At 38.2% G+C, this 24789-nt stretch overlaps 1 protein-coding gene across 1 annotated transcript in view; it reads right to left on the bottom strand.

Annotated features, from left to right (window-relative positions):
• cpne5b (copine Vb) overlaps window positions 1–24789 on the bottom strand; it is a 127445-nt gene that overhangs the window by 71773 nt on the left and 30883 nt on the right. Inside the window, exons 5-7 of the mRNA XM_031747859.2 lie at window positions 16596–16699; window positions 14025–14064; window positions 11054–11130 (exon numbers count right to left, since the gene is read on the bottom strand). Coding sequence (XP_031603719.2) covers window positions 11054–11130; window positions 14025–14064; window positions 16596–16699 — 221 coding nt within the window. The remainder of the gene's footprint in view (window positions 1–11053; window positions 11131–14024; window positions 14065–16595; window positions 16700–24789) is intronic.

Below are 24789 nucleotides of genomic sequence, written 5' to 3'. Positions count from 1 at the left end.
ACTAAGCAGAGATACAGATAAAGATTACTATAAAGAAACAGACACAGTCAGAAAACCACCCACCCTGCAGAAAGAATGAAATTGTTCAATTTCCAATCCTGCTGGAAACGTTAGGACAGATGAGGTGAATGAAAATCCCCCTCTGGGTGATGGAAATCTTGTGAGCATGTTAACATGTTAATGGAAGAAAATTCAGGAGACAGGAAATGTCATAAGCAGATACGGTTTTTGAAGCTTGATATCATGGAGACGAGACAAAAGCAGGAATAGTTAACAATTTGAAATTCATCCCAATTCTGCAACGAGGGTTATTTTCATTGCAGGCTGAACTTATGCACGTCACATACAGGGCTCAGTTACAACACTGGAGGCTCAGTCTATCATATCTTTATGACCTTGTTTGGCCGAACTGAATTTGGTAAAAGAGCTTTAGTCCATTTAGCACCCTTGGTTTGGAACAAACTGCAGAGCGACTGGAAAATGACTGAATTCATTTCATTAAGTGCTTTTAAATCTAAACTAAGAATCCTTGAGGCCAATTCCATAGCATGCAACTGTTTCAATTAGATTAAAATTTGCTGAATTTTATTGAATGTTGTTGAACTTTATTGAATTTTATTGAATTTTACTTACTTTATTTGTATTTTTTTTTTTTATTTATTTATTTTCATTTATTTTTGCATGTGCGTTGTTGCTGCCTGTGTTTAATTGAGTAATTTCTGTATCTGTGAGACAACTGCTGCTGCCTATCTTGGCCAGGTCTCCCTTTAATCTCAATGGGATCTTCCTGGTTAAATAAAGGTTAAATAAATAGAATAAAACATGTCGCCTGCTGTCGGGCGGAGGATCAGCTTGACTTGACAGACAATGGAAATGGAAACACTGCCCAAAACGGGAAATATTCTGCACACCCCAGTGGCTATCAATGTTCAGGGACTAAAATGTGTGGAGTATGTGGGAAAATAAAAATGCCCAAGAACTATGTAAACTAACTATGAAACTATGTAAAATGATCCTCAGTGAAAATGATTCCTTATTCAGGCATTAGGGCAACAACTATTAAATGCAAAAACATAAAATACCTTACAAGCTGTAAGGCAGTAGTAACAGAAAACTCAGTATAAATGATGCCTGACAGTATTAAAAGTTTGTTTAAATGAATATTCAATAGTAAAGTCGTGATTCTGATGCAGTCCTTATATCTGTCTCCTACAACTCTATAGGGATTGTGAAAACCAAGCTTTTCTGTTTGATAAGTCATCTTGACCATGTCTATATGCCTAAATGTTGTTGTCATTCGATTGGCTGATTAGATATTTGTGTTAACAAGAAGATGAACAGGTGTCTCTGATAAAGTAGATAAAGTGTAGCAATATGTAATCAATTCAATTTAACGAAGACAAGGTTTAAGATAGGAGGTTTCTTCCTGTCAAAAGGGAGTTTTTCAATCCTACTGTCACCAAGTGATTGCTCATAGGGGGTCATCTGGCTGTTGGGGTTTTCTCTGTATTATTGTAGGTTGTATTATTGTATTATTGTGATTAGGTGCTATAGAAATAAAATTGAACTGAATTGAACTGAATATTGCTTTTGACTAAACAAGACTGAATATTATTCTATACTGAACTGTCTAGACTCCAACTTGTGGCATCCAGCCATGCTCTTATTTCTGGCTTTGTGGGCTGTGGTTTTGTAATATTCACCTCTGAAACTTGTGCTACAGCCAGTGGAGGCAAATACGGAGGTGGATGGATTTTTATTCTGGCACTTATAGTGATGACAAGAAATATTTGACATTTGCAGCCAAGTGTCACTGGAGCTATTTTCTGCAAAAGAAACAACCCAAACAAAGACAGCTGCCAGGGAGGTTTGTGACTTAAGACTAACCAAGACAACATTTCTGTAACAAAAAGTTTTTAGTCGTTCTTAGAAGACCACAAATAATCCTGCTTCCACATTCTTTATGTTGGGATCATGGCAAAAGATTCAGTGGCAGCATTTTTAAAACCAACAGGCCTAAGGCCCCTACAGGCATGTGAGAAAGTCCCACTTCTAGCAGTTTCTGGCCTATGACTGATACATCGATCATCGATTATGACCGCTGACAGCTGAAGCGAATAACATAAGGAGCTACATCAGGGTCAAAACGTTTGTTCATTTGAAAAAGTTTTGATATTTAAAAAGAAAAAGTATTTAAAAAAGCAAAAATTCAGCAATTTGAATAAATTAAATATTAATATTTCTGATTATCCTATAATGGAATTGACAGGTGAATGTTTGAAACGTATTGTTATACATTAAGGTGGGGAAAAAAATTACCCAGCACAGGGAATACTATTGTCTGATTGGCTGGTAGGTTGCTAAGCCACAACAGCTATGAACTCTGTAAAGAAATCTAAGAATTGCCCGTTCATGTCTGTATATTATTTTAAAAATACATATAATATACATATAATTTATATAAATATGTTTTAAATATTCACAGCACCTAGAGAGATAGCTCTACCTTTATAGATAGGTAGATGGACAGATAGATATAATGGCAGCCATAACCCATATACACTGTAAATGTAATCATCTCAAAAGTTCTTAGATTTGCAAATATAAGAACTTCTACTGTAGCCTCCATAGTTGGAGACGAGGAGGCGGCTGTGGTGTTGGTTTGCACTGTTACCCAGCTGGGTATCCTGCCTCTCCCCATAAGAATCTGTTGACATTCACAAATAATTTCCCCCCATTTCCCTACTCTGCTCCGGTAATTTGCACTGACATTCAGGGAATATCGAAGCGGTAAAAGGCAACGCATGCTTAAACACACCTCGTCCTCAATGCTCCCCCTTAACATTTTTCTGATGTCTTTTCTGCACTTTTAATCATGCATCTCTCTCTGTCACGTTCTTCTTTGCATTATTAATTCAGCTTTATTCCATTTCCCTGTCTCCCATGGTCCCAAATGAAACGGCACGCATCTGTGTAATTCCCTTAAATATGCAGGTTTATAAAAAAAATCCTACAGCAAACCACAAGAGCTGACTGTCGATGGTAGCTGTCAGAATGTCAGGGAAAAGGAAACATGCCATCTAAATTTTTTCGAGCTGGAGTGTTGGAGTGAGGGAAAACTGAAGTGAATGACAATAATTCTACCTCCTGCTTGTCTACCATCAGTGGGCCACTGAGTAAGTAATTTAACCTCCATCTGCTGCAGTGCAGCTGCTCTGTGGGCATCAGTTGAAAAATGTGGTGTTTATGGTCAGCAGTCTGTAAATGGCAGCGCCTTGAGAGTGTTTGTGCACAGTTAAACATTTCTGAATCAATAAAAATAAAAAACACAGTATTGTCTGTCTTTGAAGCACTCAGCCCAATCATTCCATTCATACCTTTGTTCACTAATAAGAAGGTTTACTCTGGGTTTTGCGGTTGGTGGTTATGCTTGGCATGAGAAGATTTGTTGTATGGATTTGTTATGTCTTTCCATCATGTGATATAATTCACCTTGTGCCTTTTAGCTTTCAGTTATCTTCTCCTATCCTGATGTTTCTTCTGTGTTTGATTGCATGCATGCTGGATCAGAGCGGTGGTTTTGTAGCCGAGTGGTGGTTTTTGTTTTCTTTTAATCTGTGTTTTTAAAATGGGCTTAGACAGCCGAGAAGAAAAAATGAAATATGAACAATTTAGTGTTTTTCTAATTATGGCAGAACCCTTTTAAGGTCTTTAGATCCTGTATGTTTACTATTGTTTAAAAGTTATATGAAGAATTGGTAAAATCATCAATATTTGCCATTTATGTTTTCCAGACTTGGAAAATCCAGCTATTAAATAACAGAAGAGTCCACAGCCACCCGGGCATGCTCGTCTTAGTTCAGCTTTACTTGTACGCTGACATTTCCTAAATGGCTCTAAACACAAGGTAGGCTGATTTAAAAGTAATTAGTTTTGCAGGTATTTGGTAATAACCCAAAGTATGAGACAAATTAAAATCCTGACCTGATGATTGCACCAGACTTTAAGTGAAGGATCTCCAAAGTCATACATGTCTTTACCAAATGTCATAGTAATCCATCCCAGACATGATGGGGTTTTGCACACAAAATACAAATGTCAGCTTCACAGTGGCTCAAAGAGAAAAGCCACGGGATGACCAATGCCACTGCAATCTGCTGCCTGAGAATAATACATGATAATAATAAATCTTTGTTTAGAAAATATTGAAATATTTGACTGGATAAATATCTTGTATCTGCTGAATGTGTCTTGTGGTATGTTTGGAAAACTATAGTCATTCTTTGTATGGTAATATGATAGCTCACATCTCCCTCTCGTAGTGAGGTAAGTGGTGTTTACTCTAACAGCAAGAAAATGGTTTTGTTTTTCTCCGTCTCTGAGACACACGAGAGCCTTTCAACAGCAACCTCTCCAGGCACGGACACTACTACACATAATATTCAATATATAAATATATCAATGTCATTATTATAAAGAGGACGCTCATTTTGAATTATGTGCCATATGTGCCATTCAGTTTTTATGCATTTGAGGCCAATGGCAAGAGAGCGGCGTACAATCTGAAGCAATCATGAAAGAGCCGAGGACCTTTGATGTTCAGATGAAACAAATGTCTTGTTTGGCGGCAGAGCTCTGCTCTTCTCTGTTCCTTTCTCTCTATCACACATCCACATGTACACAATGAATTAGTTCCATTAACATTTTAGGAAATGCTGGAGTCACGTGTCAGAAACGCATAACCCTGTAAATAAGCACAACATCATCATACTACAGTACAGACATTATACTGTGACAAGTCAGGTTTGACAAAAATGTCCACATAATTTGACATAGCACAGAAGGCCAAGCGTAGTCTCAGCAACAGTTTCCATTAAGCGACCTGCTAATTTAGCCATTTGTTTAAAGAAGGGCTCTGCAACTATGAGCTCAAAAGTGTATTTTTCAGTCACGCTAAAGACTAATGAACTTGTTGGCTGGTAATCACGACTGCCTCACACTACACCTGCTGAGTGAATGACAAGGGCTGGCTGATGTTTCTAAGGAAACTGATTCCCCTCGGTTGTTGTTTAGAGCCCACAGACAGGCTACTTAGCTGGACTTAAGTACCAGAGCTACTTCATTTAATAACACTGAGTGCAATAGTTTGGGCCCTTATAAATCTTTTAAAAGGTTGCTTTTAAGGTTTGTTTGAAGCACTTTTATTAAATCTGTGTCACTTTCAGTTGAGATGAAATCAGAGTGGGAACAGAAGACTCATCTGATTTGCATATTATGACACTACCGGCTTATAAACCTGTATTCCAAATGATGCTGACATCCATTCTTACCCAGTATAGTTGCTTCAGGTAAGTAAGAACAGGTTTATCTGAAGTCTAGCACAAAATTGAGAGCCATATGTCTGTAGCATCAATCAGTGACACGTGACAGATGACAAAAAAGACTCATAATTTGAGACAAAGACACAGTGACAAATTTAATTCTGCAGTTTAAGGAAAAACTCCAAATCCCTAGGCTGTGTGAGGGATTTTGCAGTCATGGTTTGGGTTTTACTTTTCTCCTTAGTGAATATGTTCACTGCAAATCTTCTTTATCCCACAATTAAATGTGTCCTATATTTATGCATTTTCATCTGTTCCTACCATTTTGCATGAGCAGTCACTGAGCATGAAACTGATTTCAGTCATATGCATGACCTTCACAATCAAGTTTCAGTTTAACACCTCTGGCAGGTTTTAGACAGACTCTATGGATGGCACCCACCAGCAGCAGGCTATTATCAAACAACCGAATGAATTTGTTTATTTTTTGGAAGGACAGACTTTGGTCGCACCATGAGAGCTCAAACTTAGAGAAACAATGCCAGGCATCACACAAGCTGCTTACTAAAGCACTTCATGTTGGTTCGGCCTTTAATTTCTCACCCATCTGCACTACATAGCAGTCGAAACAGCTAGCATGACTCTGACTGTCAAATTAAAAGCACAGTGTGCAAAGTTTCACTGCCGGATGTCACTGGATTCTAGTCAGTTCCCTTTTCTTACCCCTCCCGATTCAAGTGCATGATCCTAGCTATGATGGCCGCTGTAGGACAGCGTATATACTGAGTGTAGGCTGTCAGTCCTTCATTTACCTCACCTGGCTGTCCATATCTGTTTGCTCTGGAGAAGACTGTAGAACTTTGTTAAAGGAGTCTGAATCAAATTGATGAGTAAGTGAAGCTCATTTTCCTGCTAGCAGCTATTTTTTCAGCTGTTAGCTGTTGTTAGCCAGCATTAGTGAAGCTTTCTACAGTTCTAACATTGTTAAACTTTTATGTAATGTGAGAATGAAACTATTTATCAGAGAGAAAGTCTGATTTTTTGAAAACTAAATTCTAACATTAGCTTACAACCAGCTGTTGTTGTTATTTAGCTGGCTCGTTGTCAGCTAAGGACACAGTATGGTTGCTTGTCTAATCTGCTGACAATAAGTAACTGCAACAATATCGGGAATAAACCAGCATGTTTATCCATGTTTTCATGAGTTAAAACCCAGATTTCAGTTCATGCTTAAAGTGAGCGTGAGATGGAAATAAGGTCGGAGAGAGATGGTGAAAATATACTTGTACAAATGTTATATGTAAATGTATAGTTTGAAACAGCAATCTCCAAACTTAATAATTTTAAATGTAAGAAAATGCATGTTCAATTTGTTGGAAGATGTACATACATCATATGTTTCACTATAAATTAAATGTTTTCATATTAAATATCAAAAAAATACTGTACCTTTTAGAAAAGCTCAGATTATATGCACTTTGAGATTTCTTCTTTTCTTCTTTCATTACAGTGTGTTGCCAGTCTTTTGTCATTTCAACACTACTTTTTAGTTAGTCGTGCTTTTAGCTGAAGTCTAGTGATTCAAATAGGATGTATTGAGTATTATGTAACAGGTGAAGCACAGTATTTGGACAGTGACACAATTCACATTCAAAGGGAATGTGCAAATAACACAGTGCACTAAACAGCACCTGACAAGAGGCTTTGAGGCCACACAAGCTGATGAATTAATTACTAGCAGTGCTAATTACTCTGTGTCTTACAATAAAATTCATCCTGCTCAAGACCGTGACACCTGAATACAAAGTCTCTTACAAACAAGTAGCAGCAAAATCAATTAAAGTGGAGGCCTCTGCTGACACCAGTACCCCTGAGAACAGAGTGGAGCTGTGAAGGGATTTTGACATCTTTAGCATCTGTTAAATACAGGTCTGCATTTACAACAACAACAAAAAGTGTAGACGGGGAGATTTTACAGAAAGGAATATACATTCCTGATGAATGAAAGCATCATCCTAAACGTATTGAGTGAATATTATCTACCTCCCTCTGCCTTTCTCACTTTTTTCTAAGACAGCGACTCGTGTTGTGTAGAATCAGACAAGCAATTATAGGTTGTTTTGAGTGTTTTCATCAGCGTCTGTGTTTCTGTCCCTCTGTCACTGGTCATTAATTTCTCCTTCCCTCTGTGTGTGTGCGTGTCGCTGTCTCTCTCGTTCTCCCTCTCTCTGCCATCAGGAGCTTTTTTTTCTTTTCTCTTTTTTTTTTTTATATAATGAAAATCACAATGGCTGCTGCCTAATTAAATAAGCACTAATTTCAGGAAGATTAAAGCCATTACAATTAGCCAGAGAAAAGAGAGCACAAGACTGGGGACAAGAATAAAATACACTTATTAATTTGTGTGCCATTTATGCTCAGGATCTATGAGATAAATAAATAAAACATGCCTGTTTTTTCATGTGTGTTTTCATGTCTGTGCACACATTTGCATATGAAGGACAGTATATATTTGGAGTCTGAAAGCAAAGGACTAAAATCAAGTTATGTCATGCATTTTACTGTGATCTTATTTGTACTTTATGGTATTGCAGAATTTATAAAGAAGCAGATTTCTGTGCATATGTGACACAAACATGTAGAAGTAAATATGTATAGAGTTTTACTTCTCCGACTTACACCATATTAGATACTTTGCATGTGCTGGTGAAAAGCGAAATATTCTAAAACATTCCCTGATTTTTTTTTCCAAGCACGTCTTAGACAAATGTTTTGACATTTTTCAAGCAGTGGAATATGAATCACTCTTCATTACTCCACAGAAACATGAAACCAAATTTCAGTCGTGAGTATATCTGTCAGGGAAATGCAACACTTTGTGTGTGAATGCGTATGTGTGCATGCTCATTTAAACTCTGTGTTTTTACTGTTCCTCCACATTACAAACTCACCCCCATGGAAGCTATTTAAAACAAAAGCAGCAACTCAGCCTGTTATCTATAACTTGCAGTGAAAAGTTGCTAATCACTTTAAATCCTTTGTATAACCTAACCTTTGTGTCCTGCACATAATCATACAGGTGTTTAATATCTCACGGGAATGGCATTTAAGGGTATTGTTTACTGCATATTGACTAAGTAAGAGCACTGAATTAAAGTGATCCCAAAATCTGAATCAGAGTCAGCCAGAAACCAACAGTGATCAGTCATTACAAGCCAGAACAAACTCCTCATGTACTATCCCAGAGTTACACTGGTATGCCGGCTTTGACCATGTTAAAAACAGGCTTGCCCTACATACGCCATGAATGGTGAAAGGTTGATGTAATTATTTTTGTTTTGGTTTCCAGCGGAGCTTTTATTTTGCAGCCTTTAAAAAAAGATTAAAGGCTGTCGTAAAAATGAAATTTGGCAAGCAGTTCCTTTATCTCGCAGCTGCAGAATGTCTCAAAGTAAAAATGAATGGTTTGGCAAATACTCCATTTCTTTTCTAAACATGCCATACATATTCCCACTACAGATAGACATGGCTCAATATTAAACTTCTAATAACATTAGTAAGCTCTATGCTCTCAATATAGACTTTCAGGGAAAATTATATTTGCTAAAGTCCCCCCATTAGCCGGCAACTTCAGTGGAAAATGTGAACCATGGATGGGGAGAACGTATAAACACACAGTCGGAAATGGTTTGGTAACAGTTTTGCAACTTTCATCATCACAGGTGTGCCGAGAGAACCAAACCCTCTTTCGTATTTTGTATTAAAGACACAAGATGTTCAGTGTAAAGTTCACCGTACAAATCTGACAAGTCTGTCTATCAACAGCACGTCCCCTATGTTGCTAGTAGAAATATTCACATTGACGGGCATTTTATTTAATAATGAATGTCATGAAGAGAACAGAGACAGAGACTTAGATTGTAAAACATAGATTTTACTCTTAAATTAGACCTGTATGGAAATCTTTGCACTAAAGTGATTTCAGACCCAGCTTGGTGATTTGTATGTCCATACGCATTCCTGCATTTGAACAACAGTTTGTCACATTACCAGAAAAAGAGGCGAAATCCCAGAAACAAACACTTGTTGCAGCCCAATTTTTTTTAAAAATGAGAGCACATTTCTAACAATCTTTGTTCTTTGAAACATGTCGGCACAAACCATCTGTTCCTGAATCTGTTTTTACTGGTCAGCATTTGTTTGATACAAAGATCTACACAAGCAGGGACTGGGTTCTCGTTAAATTTTTACTTCAAATCATAAATATCTGAAGGCATGTCTTTACTGTTCTACATGCTTTCCCATTGGGTGACCTACAAAGCGCTGGGCAGGTCGTTTTAATGTTACAGCAGATAACTGCAAATGCAAAGTCGGGTAGAAAACACAAGTAGAAACAAAAGTAAGTCGATGATGACTTGCTGAATGATGGCCACAATCTAACGACTTAATGAATAATGAAAAATAAATAATAAATCGGTTCAAAACCCCTAAAACACTAATTTAAAAATCTGCTTACGAAGATTTGTTTTTTTGTGTTTTTTTTAAGTGAACGTGAATGTCATGTCAGGTCCGCCAGTGCAGGAACCTGGAATCATTTCTCATATACTAAGCAGTTAAATATCGGAATTCAGATGTTCTCTCTTAATGCTCTCCAGGGTAACACACTCAGATGTAAGAACCAGCACATTGTACTGAAAGCAGCATTTGAACAACTTTGCCTGAATGCACAATAGCCCGGCAGACTGGTGATGATGATGGTTGATAGATATAGAAAGACAGATAACAGGATACCCCATTAACACTACATTTTCCTCAGCTAGTGTGAGAGCACAAGCTGAGGAGATGAGCAGTAATTTAGGTAATTTTGCTCTACTCGATTCCCTTTTCTTTAATGACAATAATTATCAGTGGATAACATCTGTAGGATGTGGGTGTTGGCCCCCCACCCACCTCTTCCACCCCACCAGACACCACCGGCACACTTACACACTCTCCTTTCTTGTCTGATTTGTGTCTTTACCGACGTCTTCTTCTAAACCGCCCCTGTGTCTTTGCCTTTTTTTCCCATCATCCGCCCCCTCTTGTGATTTCTCTTTTTACCTCACGTTCTTTCTGACCCTAAGTCAGTTTCTTTTCTACTAAATTAGCACCTCCTACAGTCTATTTATACACTTCTCTCAGTCCTTTATAACTTTGTACTTTAATAATCTCCTCGCAGCTGATGTAAAGCTTCTCAGAAACACGCAAGCTAAGGCTTCACTAGCATTTTTAAATGGAGACAAAACTTACATCAATGAATTCATCTTATTTTCAGTCAGTACCAGACAGACTATTTATTATTGCAAGATGCTACAGTGCCATGTGCTGGCAGTCAACTGACATCCAAGTTCATCTAATGGACACATTTTGTAAGAACCCATTTATGTGATTTTCTGCAATCACTTTCTTAGAAACGCATCAAAAATGCCAAGCTGGGTCTAGTCTGTATGTTGTTATTTAAATGTTATGTTCACACCTGTGAAGATGCCTAAACCAGATATGCAGGCATGAAGCTCCCGAAAGAGCGTTATTGACCCAAACTCGGAAATGGAACTGAGATAAGTAATTGCATTTGTGTCAAAGTCATTTTTTCTGCCCTTTCTCTCCTCTTAGCACTGCGTAGTGTTCCTCAATCACATTTGGAGTCAGGGGGCATTTTGCCATTGCGAAAATTGGCTTGAACTCCTACTCACCCCAGTGGTTTCTCCAGTCGACTGGCTGGCGATCCAACAATCTCGCCAAGAGTACAGAACATCTGACCCAAAAAGTCCTGCAGGGAAGAAAGGAAGGAAGAAAAATAGAAGATGAAAGGAAAAAAAGAAGGGCGGGATTGTAGACGTGAAACAGAAAGTCTACAGATCAAGTCAGATTAACCTCAGGATGTTCCACCAGATCTCGTACCACTGGAGTGTTCATGCAAATTCAAGAATTTGATAAATTCACTGAAGCTTGTTCACTCATGCTCATTCGCAAGGTCAAAGTTAACATTTGGCCATGCATACACAGTTTACATCAGCAAAATATTTCATTTTTAGTGGGAATATCTTCTGCGAAGAAGAAAAGAAAAACCTTGGAGAAGTGATGAAAGTGATCATTACGATAAGTACTGTATTTGCTACACTTAAAAGACAACTGATACTCCTTCATAAAAGGTGATATTACTGTGATGGGCTAAATGATGTGACATTGTGACATCATGTCCATTGCTGGTGTGAAGCTGGTTTATAGAACTGAACCCAAAAAATCCAGTAGGCTATGTATGCATGATTGCATACTGGGTTAATGCAATGGTCAAAATGTTTTCCACTAAAATCAGGTCTGCTCCACACATAGGCAACTTAACAGCACCGTGAGTTTTATCCATCCATCCCACCTGTCAACAGACGTGAGATAACACCAACCTCTGTGCAACCCTTACGTTTGAAAAAAAAAAAAGAAAAAAGAATAAATAAGTAATGATAAAATCCTTTAAAGTAGAACTTCAACCTAAATGTTAAAACTGTTGTTTTTAATAAGAAATGGCAGCTGGAGCTCAAAATCAAAATCTTAGCAATAGCAGCTGCAACAAATTCAGCTTTATTCAGCTTACTAAATCAACAGTATAACGTGGTTACACAGCAAAAGACAAAAGGTTTTAAAAAAGCACACCTCAACAGATCCAATAAAACTAGCACGAGTACACGGAGAATCCATTGTGTGGTTGTTTCAAAGCCGTGAACTAACCATATTAATTGCTTCTTTGCGATAATCGATTCTACTTTTCTCACTTTGTAAGAGCTCATATGACCAGACCTCTGTCCAACATGGAAACATCAACAGTTCTGCAGTTCAGTTCTTGCTGTGGTACAGTTTCCACTTTTAACCACAGAGATAACGTCAGGGTTTCAACCATGTTTGCTGGGTAACCACATAACCAAAACCTTAATACAAATTGTAAAACAAAGGGGAAGACTTGATGGATAATAATAATAATAATCTGAACTAAAGAAGAACGCTATTAAAAGAGCCTACCTGTACTTTGAGTCCCTCAACTTCAAAACAAAGTAGAGACACATTTCAAAGTATTTGAATTTAACCAGTCATCAGAAATTATTGTAACCCACTCAGAATATGCTCCAACCAACCTGATGGAAACCACTCATTTAATGAACCGTGAAGTATTACACATGATGGGATAAGATGGCGGTATTCAGTGACCCGTGTGCAATGGCCAGAAACATGATTGAACACAGTTATGACTCTAGCTCATCATGTCTGTGGACAAAGTCTCTCAGTGTCAGCCGGCACTGATCTACTTCATCAGACTCCCAAGTTTTTCTGCAAAGAATCTCATTGTGTATTTTTCAGCATAGTCTTTCCTGAACTTATCAGAGACAGGATGTGGGGCAATCCAAAGCAAAAGTCCTTAATATTGACCTCGACAGCCTGGGATCGTTAAATAATTCATTGGGCTATAGAGTGATTCATTTCAATGAGTCTCTAGTTTTTTTTAGGCCAATTAATTCCACTCAATGCAGCCCGTAAGAGCCTGGAAACCTGATCATCTCGATCGTGTTGAATAAAACATTCGAAAGGCACAAAAACTACATAGTTCCACTGAAATTACTGTGGCCAGTAACAAGAGCTGTGCAAATGGCTTGACTTGGCTCTCAGTTGTTTTTATTGTGATCAGTGGCGCCTTCTTTTCTCCTGAGAGACGGCTCATTCATGTGAAACAGCAGCCATGCAGTGTTAGAAGTGAGAGAGATGCTGGGACCTACGTTGAGTTCTGCGGGCTTCCAGAAAAGTTGGGCGGCAGCAGCAACAACAACAACAGTAACAACAGAGCACATCATATACCAGCACACAACACCATATCAAATACCTAGCACTCCTGGCACTGTTCAAAATGGTGAAGTGGGAGCAGGAAGACGACAACATGCAGTGCCCCAAAAGTAAAACCCAAACCACAACAGAGAAACAGTTAAAGCAAGTGATGGAAAAACGCAAACCTCACTTATCCAAATACACCAAATAATCACCGGCGCTGATTATTTTGACATTTTCAATGCTTTTCTGTCACCATAGTTTCCAGTCATGAGCAAAAAATAATGCGCTTTTTCCCCCCAGAACAACAAAATGATTAAGAACAAAAATAATGTGATGCATCGCTTTAAATGGAAACTAATGGTTAAAAGCATTACGTAATCCTTTTTTCTACATGAGTGTATATTATGGTGTTACGTACTATCCATTACTACAGTGCCAGTAAAACCAATAAAAAAAAGACTATGAAAGAATCAGTTGCTGATCAAGTAGACATTTAAATTATAAGTGAGTATATATAAGTACAGTATATGACTGCACATCTAAAAACAATAGCACTGTGAATAAAAGAGAACAAATAAAAACTTTGTATTTGGATACTTATGTGATCAGGCAATAGATGGGGTTTGCTTTATTCCACCCTGAAAACATGCAGCAGGCGACAACCTAATTAAAACAAGCAATATAAGACCACTGATAAAAGGAATTTCAGAATCTTCAATTTTGTCAAACATCATATTTAAATGTTTCCGTGGAGGAATTTTCTCCACAGCAATTCAAGCCAATAATTCAGATTTTACCCAAAACTGATCTCCATTTATCTGTGGTTCAAGGTTTAAAACAGCTGTGAGTACTCACGTGTTTGGACAGGTCGGGGCTTTTGGAGTCAACATCATACCTGAAAGGAAGCAAAATGAAAACAAAAGCCTTACTTTATACATTTGACCGATGTCACATTGCAGGTTTTCGAATGAAAATCTTTGTATGTTTTTGTTTATCAAGTTGAAGAAACGGAGGGAAGCAGGAGATAGTCATTATAATTGGTGCAGTGCATGGATTACAAAGAAATAAAGCACAGGGAAAGAGCTAAAAGAAAACAATATAAGGTCACACTTAAATGTTCTGCACTGAAAACTGCAGCGTTTAGTGAGGTGAGTGAGCATCAAGAGAGAAGAAAAACAAAGTTATGTGTGAAATCAGAATGAGGAGAGATGAAAAGAACCGAGATCTTAGTGTCGTTTCAGATGTTGTTTTTTGTGGTGCTGAGTGACTGGAAAGGGGTTTTGACTACAGACAATAAGAGCTGAGTGGTGGACCTGATCTGATTTGCATGTGAATGTAAAGCAATAAAAGGGAAAAGGGACATATGTGATGTCCCAAGATTAAACGTGTGATGAAACAATGGATCCCGTTTGCCTGGAGATCAAATCAAATACAATTACTGAGTAATATGTTGAATAAACAGCACGCAAGACTTTCTCTTGGTGTGCTGCACTGTCTTTGACAGCTTACGGTGGCACAGATTTAGAGCGTCACGCTGCTCAAAGAGATTTGACAGATTTGTTGTTTCAAATTTAAATCAATTTAAACCATAAAAGAGTTAAACAAACTGCATTAAAACCTGAGGAGCTCAAATTAGAAAAAGCTTCTTTTTGGAATCTGACATATCCAAAAACTTTAAGGTTAAAAGCAGATGTGATAATATTACCAAAGAAATCCATTATATAATCGTGTTCTTACATAGTTTTTTTTTAAAATACATGTTTTTTGGGGCTTATTAGCAGATCACATTTAGAAACACTTGTAAGATTAGATTTATGTTTATATTTAGGCTGGATCTCTCTTGTGGAAAAAATAACTTTAACAGTTGCTTCTTCCAAACCACTGCTCTCAATTAACATGTGCTTATACCAAAATATGATCACTTTATCTTTATTAACAGTCTGCAGATGTTTAAGATTGCTGTCATTAAATCTCTAATTGAAAATCCTTGATTAAGGGCGTTTTGGCCAATTACTGCCAAATATCCATTACACCCTTTATTTATGATTATTGTTACTCATTTTATTTATTATTTTTATTAGATTAGCATACAATAATGGTTCCATATTTAGGAGTTTCATTCAGCATTCAGAGAGCATGATAACGCAGAGACAAGCATGGGTAAAAAGCATCAACCATCTTCTCATATCCTCACACAATGGACTCTTCTCTATAGCTATCACGCTGGATCTCGGTGTTGCATTTGACACCACTGATCATATCGTGCTTTGACTCAAAGGACGAGCACTGTGCTGGTCATATTTATCAGATGTTGAAAGTCTTCCAAAAGTCGTATAAGAGGTTCAGTGTGTGTTAGGTGACAATGCACATATTTCTATTGGCAATTGGTGACATCTATCTCTGTTTTTGGCCCTAAAAACATGGCATTAACTTGACCTCTAGCTTCTGATTCCACTGAGTCATTTTTGACTAGAATATCTCCTTTAACTCATGCATCTAAAGCCATCTGTAGCGCTGCCTACAGATGAGCCGTCCAGCATTATTAACATTACAAACATGCCTTCTTAGAATGATGCTGAAAACGATCCCATTCATTCGTTACTTCTGGGACCAGCAGTTGTAATTCTTTACTATCAGGATATAGCTCCCGGAAAGCTTCTACAAGATGTTGCTCTGAAGATATTAAGTAGCAAGAGAGATCCCATTTCAGTCCTTTAGCTATATTGCTATAGGCTCAGGCTACTGGTAGACCTCCCATCAAGCACAGAGCACATCTCTTATCTCAGTTCTTCCTCTATGCATTCATGTAGCCTTGTTCGTGTCATTAATTGTGTTTCTTTCCTCTTCAGTAAGTTGTGCATTTTCCTCTCTGGCCTTTCTCTCTCTGAAAGTCTTGCAAACATCTCTAGGTCTGCATGATCCTGATCTGAAGTTGCTAGCCCCGACCACATGTCAAGTGTTTATCACTATATTTTTTTCTGTTCTTTTCTTTCTTTGCTTCCCCCTCACCCCAGCAGGTCTAGACAGACATCATCTATAGCAGGGGTGCTATAGATGATGTCCTGGGGTGTTTTTCTCACCACAGTCAGGGTGCTCCTCAAAGAGAATTGCTGCTTTTTTTCTTTTTTTGAATTGTAAGGCTTACCTTAAGATGTATATGAAAAATGCTGAGATTACATTTGTTATGCACTGGTGTAAATAAATGCAGTTATCTGAATAAAACAAAAGACATGCCATTTCAGAGCAATGTTTAGATCCCCATCCATATTTTGGCGTGGTGAGAGAGGTCAGTCTTGTTGGAAATAGTTAGGGTTGTTGAATTTTCCGGTCAGGTATGGCAGATGGTCAGTTTCTTAACTGAACTGAACGGTGTAGGCAGATAGTGCAGAAAAGGAAGTGAAATAATGAAAACTAAACATCACTCACAAGTCAAAGCGAAGGTTCTGCTTCTCCTCAAAAAAGTAGTCCAAGATGTACTTTCTAACAAAGTCGGGGTTTAGAGTGTTGTCTATCACCTCTGTTCTGCCAAACTGTAGGAGGAGAAAGACAGATGGAGGTCAGGAGAAGAGAATGACGAAAGAACAAGCAAGACATTGAAACACAGTTTTAAAAACAAATACAGTTAGTGTGTGCTTGTACTTTAACTTTTTTCCTCCCTTTTCATCTCTTTCTTGGGCTTATTATGTAAGTGTATGCACACAGTCACAGAGGCCTGATTAATGGAGGTGCTTTCACATGGTTCTGCTGTGCAAATGAAATCAAGGGTGGGTTTCCCGGTTGCTTGATCTTCACCCCTCTCCTGTATTAATTACAGCAGGTTAGCGCATACATCAACCCCACGGAAGCAAAAGGAAAATGTAAGACGCCGGGAAAATGTGTGGATAGAGAAAAGTTATGGGTAGACTTGGAGGAGAAAAGGGGAAAGGGACAAAAACTGCTGGAGGGAAGGAAATGGGGATACTGTTTGAGTCGGAGCTTTGGATTGAAAAGAGTCAGAAGGGTAGAAATGAGAAAAGAGTGGGGAGACGTGACGAGGAGAAAAGCAGTCATTAGGGCTTCCTACATTTTCTCACTCCTAAATTACAAATGCAGGATAAATATGCCAGAGAAAATCTGACAAAGGCCCAGAAACTCCAAATATATGCATAATCACTGGCCACTGTATTAGGTACATTTTGCAAGTAATGGTTTGGACCCACTATAGCCTTCAAAATGGTCTCAATTCTTCACTTCAGCAAAGTGCTGGAAACATTCCCCACATATTTTGGTCTATATTGACATGATAGCATCACAGAGATGCTGCAGATTTGTAAACTGCACATCCTTGACGTGGAATCTTAACTTTCCACCACATCTCAAAGGTGCTCTGCTGGATTGAGATCTGGTGACTGTGGAGACCATTTGAGTGCCGTGAACTCATTGGCATGTTCAAGAAACCAGTTTAAGATGATTTGAGTTATGGAGTTAAGGGATGGATGTGCCATTAAATGGTGCTCATTTGGTACTAATGGGTCCAAAGTGAACCAGGAAAATATCCCCTACACCATTACACCACCAGCAGCCTGAACTGTTGAAGCAAGGCAGCATGGGTCCATGCTTTGAAGTTGTTTGCACCAAGTTCTAACCCCAGTCTTATATTGCCCAATTTAGGTAGCCTCAGTATACTGTTCTGTCCTGTGTAACAGAAGTGGCACCAAGCACGGTCTTCTGCTGCTGTAGCCCATCTGTTCAAAGGTTCGACATGTTGTGCATTCAAAGACATTCTCCTGGTTGTGGTTATTTGAGTTGCGACTGCCTTCCTGTTTGGCCATTCTCCTCTTACCTCTGAGATCAGCACTGGATATTCACCCCGAGGACAGCCTCTCACTGGATATTTAAAAATCTTTTTGGTCACCATTCTCTGTAAACCCTAGAAATGGCCGTGTGGGAAAATCCCAGTAGATCTACAGTTTGAGAAATACTCAAGTCAGCCCACCTGGCACCAACAAACATGCCACATTCAAAGTTACTTCAGTCACCTTACTTCCCAATTCTGATGCTCAAGTTGAACCTCAGGAAATCGTCCTGTCTATATCTACATGCCTAAATGCTCCCATGTGATTGCCTGATTAAACTGTGTCAGTTAAAACCTTCACAGATTTATATTTAATAAAATAAAAATAAAAAGTGAAGCCTTAAAGCACACAATACCTCATTCTTGACTTTATACTAAGTCTGAGCCCTGCTGGTGTTTGCACAAACATAAAAACAGTGGAGTCAGATGAGAGCAGTTAACACAAGAATGAAATTACCTCAAAATGGATTCAAGAAAACACACACTGGAGATTGCACCACATTTCCCGTGTATACTGAGTCTCCTCTGTGCATGGCTGCATGTTTTTGATGTCACATTTAATGGTGTCCTGCCAGCACAGCTATAAACTGTTTGCGGTTTGAACATCTCAGCTCAGTCATAGTTATTTGCTGGTAATATCACCAGAACTTCACAAGATAAATCACATCTTACTTCTACATTTCTAAATTTGAACCATGTGAGCATGCTCTGGGCCTGTAGGGGATAGCTGCTCTTGTTATAGCTCAGAAAAAGACGTTATTTCTACATCTATTAAAGCCACGCCTCCTGTGATAGGTTTAATATTCATTTCATCCTTATATCACAACAAGGAACAGCATTAATTGATTTGTAATGAGCCGCATAAATCATATTTTTTCTTAATTGATTTCCTTAATCAAATCCATCTTCCTTCATGCCTAATATTATAACGATGCACAGATGTCAGAGGCAAGCATTCCTTCCTTTGTTAGAAAGATGAAAATTCAACCTGTGCTCAATCTAAATGTATGCAATAATGACACTGGGTCAGATGCCAATCGTATATAGACAAAATGCTTCCACAGATATCACAGAGGCAGATATCATGAGGCAGAGGGCAAACGTGCTCTGTTGGTGTCATCAGCATAACAGCAGTCGAGAGGTGTTTGACCTTTAATGTGTAGGTAATGTTATGAAAACCAAACCATGATATTTTCCTCAATATGTGTGATTGTCATTTTTTTCAAGTAAAAGTCGAAACCAAAGGTACAAAATGTAAGTGAAGAGAAGAATGTGTGGTGCCAGACATGGTTCAAAAACTTCTTTCCATCTAGAGTTTGTATAACACCACCACTGGCCTTCTAATGCTGATTTTTGTGTTGGTTGTTATTCTTCCTCATGCACATTGTGGGTGTTTACATTACAATATAAGGCGCCTTGAGGGGACTGTTGCTGTGATTAGGTGCTATATGAATAAAACTGATTTAAACTGAAACGGTATTCTGCTGTAACATCCTGCTTGGTGGAAAATGTCAGTAAAGCGTTACCAAGTGCATCAAAATGTGACAAGGAGCAAGCGTCAGTATGTGATGAGTTTGGAATAAGAATATGTTGTAATATGTGCAATATAATATGTGCAAACTGTAGTATTTTTAGTGCAATAATGTTTATTTGTATGGGAATAAGCATGCAACTTCAACGAGTTCCACACAACATTCGTAGCTTAAAGCAAATCTGCAACGCCCTTTTCAGAGTCACTCTTGTTTTCCACAGTCTCATAACTCACCAGCAAGTCTGTCGAACTCTTCATACAGGTAAACAGAACCTGTTTGCAAAGATTAATCTTCCCATAACGTGGAATGCAGCTTCTGTGAGCGAGCGTGAGTAAACGATGACTTTGCACCGATAGAAAACTTCGCTCTTCTGTGATATTGCACCACTGTCGAATCCCTCTTTCTAAAAATAGGAGGGCAGGACTACTGATATTGAATCTGTGTTCTGCCCTGAGTTTTTTTCCGAAGCACCCGGAGCTGTTGATGAGGTTGTGAGCACATGTTAGTAAAGAGGCGGGAGATTGCAAAAATGAGCACCATACGTGATTTCCCAGCTGAGTGGAAGAGACAATACCGTGCTGCAGAGTTCATTAGATACTGCTGGGCTGCTGGAGCTGGCTAATGAGAATCTGGCAGGAAGTCCCTGACCTGCACCCTCGACATTTACACACATAGACGCAAGGCAGCTGGCACGCATATACTTATGGCATCTGAACTCTTCGGTCCGCTGATGTAGAGACCGACAGTGTCTCGTGTTGAAAATGTGACTATGTCCCTAAGTCTCACTGCAAGTGAGCATGGTGTTAAATTAAGAAATGAGCAAAGGAGAACAGTAATAAGACATGTATAATCCATTATTATCTTTTTTGGCTGTCCCAAATATGGCTAAGACCGTCCAGTGTTAATTACGCTGACCTTCATAGTTTGCATAAACAACCTTTTTTTCTTTTAACACACACAAACCGCCAGTGCAGATTTTTGCCATCTGAATATACTGTAGTTCCTTTTCTGTTCTTTGTGGCTCAGCAGACAGCAACACAGTGCTCATATAATGAGTATGGTGGAGTCAGTAGTGTGAATTAGTGTGATATAGCTTTCTGTCTGTTTTGGCCTTCAGTGAAAAGCATTGGGGTGAGTTTAAAAAAGAAATCCCCAAGACAAAGAAAAGACACAGAAACACGAAGAATACTGAGCAGCTCCCCAGGACTGATAGAGAGTTTAGGGAGGAAGAGTAAAACAAGCAGCTGAAAACCATTTCTTCCACGATAAGTGCTGCATGGCTTCATGGGAAAACAACTCCCAAGGTTTGTTAGAGCTTCGAGCCACAGCTGTGACTGTGCGAAGTCTGGGTATGTGTGCACATCAAACAAATTCTCATTTGTGCTCATACGCGCAGAAACAGGCATGTGCACCAACGCACACACAAACACACACTCATTCACATAGCAGGTAGTAGCAGATAATGTCAGACGGTGGGAAAAAATAATAGAAATCATCAACCGTGTCAATCTCCATTAGCTGTTCTCTGTCTGGCTCACAGCATACAGTGATCACTCGACCACTTTGCACCTCCATTGCTATGTGCTACTTGTTTATATATCCAACAGCCCTTCATCGTATGTATGTACTACATATGAGGTGCAACCATTCAGTTCAGCGACACCACCTGTGAAAGTAGAAAACAAATACTGTTTAAATTTGGTTTATCTTCCCCTCATGTTAGTCTCCCTTGCAGTGCAGCTCTCTGAGCAACTTTAGGTCCACAGGAAAATCAGAATGAGCCTTTCAGGGAGTGATCTGAAAGCAGTAAGTGGGCTGTAAGTGGGCCAAAAGTGAACAAGGAGACAACCTTGAAGGGGAACTCGATCAGATTTAAATAGCCTTTTTGTTTAGTTTTTTTTATTGGAGAGAGTTTCTTATCGTTAGGACTGCACCTTATATTCATCTAATGAACCTAAAAATAAGTTGATGTAATTAAGTGTTAACATTGCAGGGCTTTATTGATCCATCCCTTCCCCATTTAATAGGTCTTGTCTTGTGTTATATTGTAAGGAGAGGCAAATGGTTCACAAGTATCCTTAATATGACTGTGTTTGTGTGGACATACTGTGGAAACTCAGTGAAGGCAGAGCTGAGACTTTTTGCAGCTGTGATTTTCTGGTATACAGTCTAATTACCCGAGGTACACTTACACAACGATTCCAGGAAGAAGTGTATTTCTAAGAGTGCTCTCAATTTGGGCTGTATTAGTCAGTAATACTTCAAATTGTTCAACAGTATGTTTGTGCCTGGTAAACATCTCCTATGACCTTTTCAGACTTGGTTTTGGATACTAGAGTCCATATTCAGGTTTATTTTCTCCATTGTTTTGGATGGGGAGTCATTATTGAAGGTCACTTAGTTATTTTGTTTTTTTTTAAACAATAACCACTGGAGCAATAAAAAGCACTGAATCATCTCGAGCATAAAATCAACCTAAAAGTATCCTACAACTAAATCCGGAGCACTTTAATGTACTGTAGAGGATAATGAGCGTGCAGCAAAGAGAATCAAGTCCACAGATAACTTATCTATGCACTAGTTTGATGTATAAAGTGATGCGCATACTCTTCATCAAGAATGAACTGTATTAGCATGGCAGGCATAATGCAGTGTGCACCAAATACCGGAGGAGATGGAAATAATCGTCAAACGTGGCCCCACCGGTGTGCTAGAGGGCCCTGTCAGAAAGCGTTATTTAGCAGTCCCTGGTGAGTCACCTGTTTTAGCTTTGCTTGCTCAATCGGAGGCGCTCAGTGTCGCTCACACAGCATCACCTGGAGCCGCTCCAACACATACAACTGAACAATATGACTATGGATGTGATGGTTCATGTCCGCAAGGAGAGGGCTGATTTAAATGTTTCCTGGTGAAGAGCAGAAGATGGAGTGCAATCTGAAGTGAAAATAAACTGAAGTGAAATGCTCATTATATTAATTACATTTTGTGTATTTGATTGGATTAGAAGGCATTCAAACTGAAAAAACAAAGAAGTGGATGGCAAAGGGACCTTTACTGTACATATGCAAATGCATATGCGCTTAGGATTTACACATATGCATACACATTTTCACACCCAGAGAACAGGGCTGTCAGCAATAATTCAGCTACCTTTGAATTAATCCCACACAGCCATCTGTTGGGAGTGAGTAAACATAAGAGCAGCAGATGAGTGTATAAATAAAACAGCCATATACCATATAAATAAATAAATTACATTAAATTATCATGTATTGAAAATATCTGTGCCCATTTGGACAATGTGTTTGATGAAGAATCAATCAAACTGTGCACGTCCAGCCTTGAAGGTGATGCAAGTGAAATCACGGCTGTGGCACTGGGAACATAGCTGTAAATTAATATCACGCTATACTCATCACATTATATTTCCATTTTTAACGACCTTGTTTTTTCATTGCTGTCTTGGTTGATAGTTTGTAATATTTTTGCTGCCTGTTTGCATTACAGAACATTAAAATCGACTATCTAGTGTCAAACGCTATTTATCTTTGCTAGGTTTGGACCAGAAGTTCTCTAACGGGAATAGTTTTTAAAGCAAAATTCACTTTTGATTTATGATATTTTGATCTAATGACTATAATTTATTGTAAGCCAAACATGTATTCTCATTTACAGCATATTTGCTGTGTTTTTACAGTAAAGCATTGCTCTAGCAATACTCTGTAATTTTCAGATATGTGCATACACAGTACAGTGTATTGCATTACGAATTTATTAGACCAACATCCGATTCAAGGTTTATGGCACAGCTGCTCCAAATTAAAACTTTTTTATGTTTCTGGAATGGTTTATCCACCAGTATGCACAAGCTCTTTAATCAAAATTATATTTTTCTTACGCTAAAATACAATTACTGCTGTTATCCATAAATTTACATTTTTACAAAAGATAAAAAAGTAAAGAACATTATTAATAATAAAGATGCCAAATTACACTTACTTACTTGCATTCCTGAACAGCAAAATTCTTTTAGTGGTTGAATGCTATGCTTCATTAATTTCTGACTTCTCGGACAAGTCCAGTGTGCTGGCCCAAATTTGGCAATAAATTCAATCATTTTTAGTTCATTAAAATATTTATGTTTTCTCGTTTTTATGAAAGGTGGCCTAATAAATCTGTTAATCACTGTATATATATGCACATCTATGAATATATTCATATATGTGTAAAAACATTGTATGTATGGGCTATGCTCTCACAGTATTTCACTAATGTTTGTTCCCAGAGTCACAACAGAATTGAGGGGGGAGGGGGGGTAAATACACTGCTCTCTTTTTCTGGAATAATCTATAAGAGAATCTGAAATTCTTATTGTAATTGTTAACTGGTTATGACGGGTGAGTTTAAGTCTGATTTAAAGGATGGAGGAGAGATTCTCCTGTTCAGTGTGACTGCTTCGGAAGTTAATGTTCATTGTCACCTGTATTTATTTCTTTACTTGTGCTTATAGTTGTTGCAATTTCTGCTGCCCCTTCAGCCAGATATCTCTTGGAAAAATAGAGTTTCAATCACAATGACACTCTTTAACTTGACAAATAAAAGATATTTATATACAAAAATATTTACCGTGTCCGTGACAAATTTATTACAGGCTTAGCTCATAAACAGTATACTGTATATATTTTAATTTGGTCTTGCAGTCAGCATTTATTGCAATAGGACAAAAATTCTATTAAAATAAACTACAATGGCCATGTTCGATTTAATCGAAAGCAGCAGCTTGGCCCATTTCTGTTAATAGTTTTTGGATACAAATGGAGGTCTGTGAAACAGCAACAGGCCACATACACATGCACTTGTATCTACTTAAAACTGTTTATCTTAACAACAGGAAAGATGCTGAATATTGTCAACTACATCATTTTGAATTAAATTGCTATTATCATTATTATTATCATTATTAACTTCAATATGTGCCACATTTGGGAATTTCTTCCATAATAAACATTCTGATGTCAGCTGCTTATCACTATTTGCAAAGACATAAAGGTAAAGAGTTCGGCTTTATTTAACACTTTACTTCACATATTTATTTTGTATCATTATGTGGTTTGCTAATTCCACCTGCAATCCAAATAATTAGGTTTCATTAACTGGACAAACAAACAGAATGGTGAGATGACAAGTAGAGAGCTGACGGTAATGCTGCATAAACCAAACAAGGCACACTAAGAAGTGGATTAACGAATCTGCA

The sequence above is a fragment of the Oreochromis aureus genome, linkage group 5 (assembly GCF_013358895.1).
Source record: "Oreochromis aureus strain Israel breed Guangdong linkage group 5, ZZ_aureus, whole genome shotgun sequence".
Lineage (NCBI taxonomy): Eukaryota > Metazoa > Chordata > Actinopteri > Cichliformes > Cichlidae > Oreochromis > Oreochromis aureus.
This window is presented reverse-complemented; position numbering and strand designations above follow the sequence as displayed.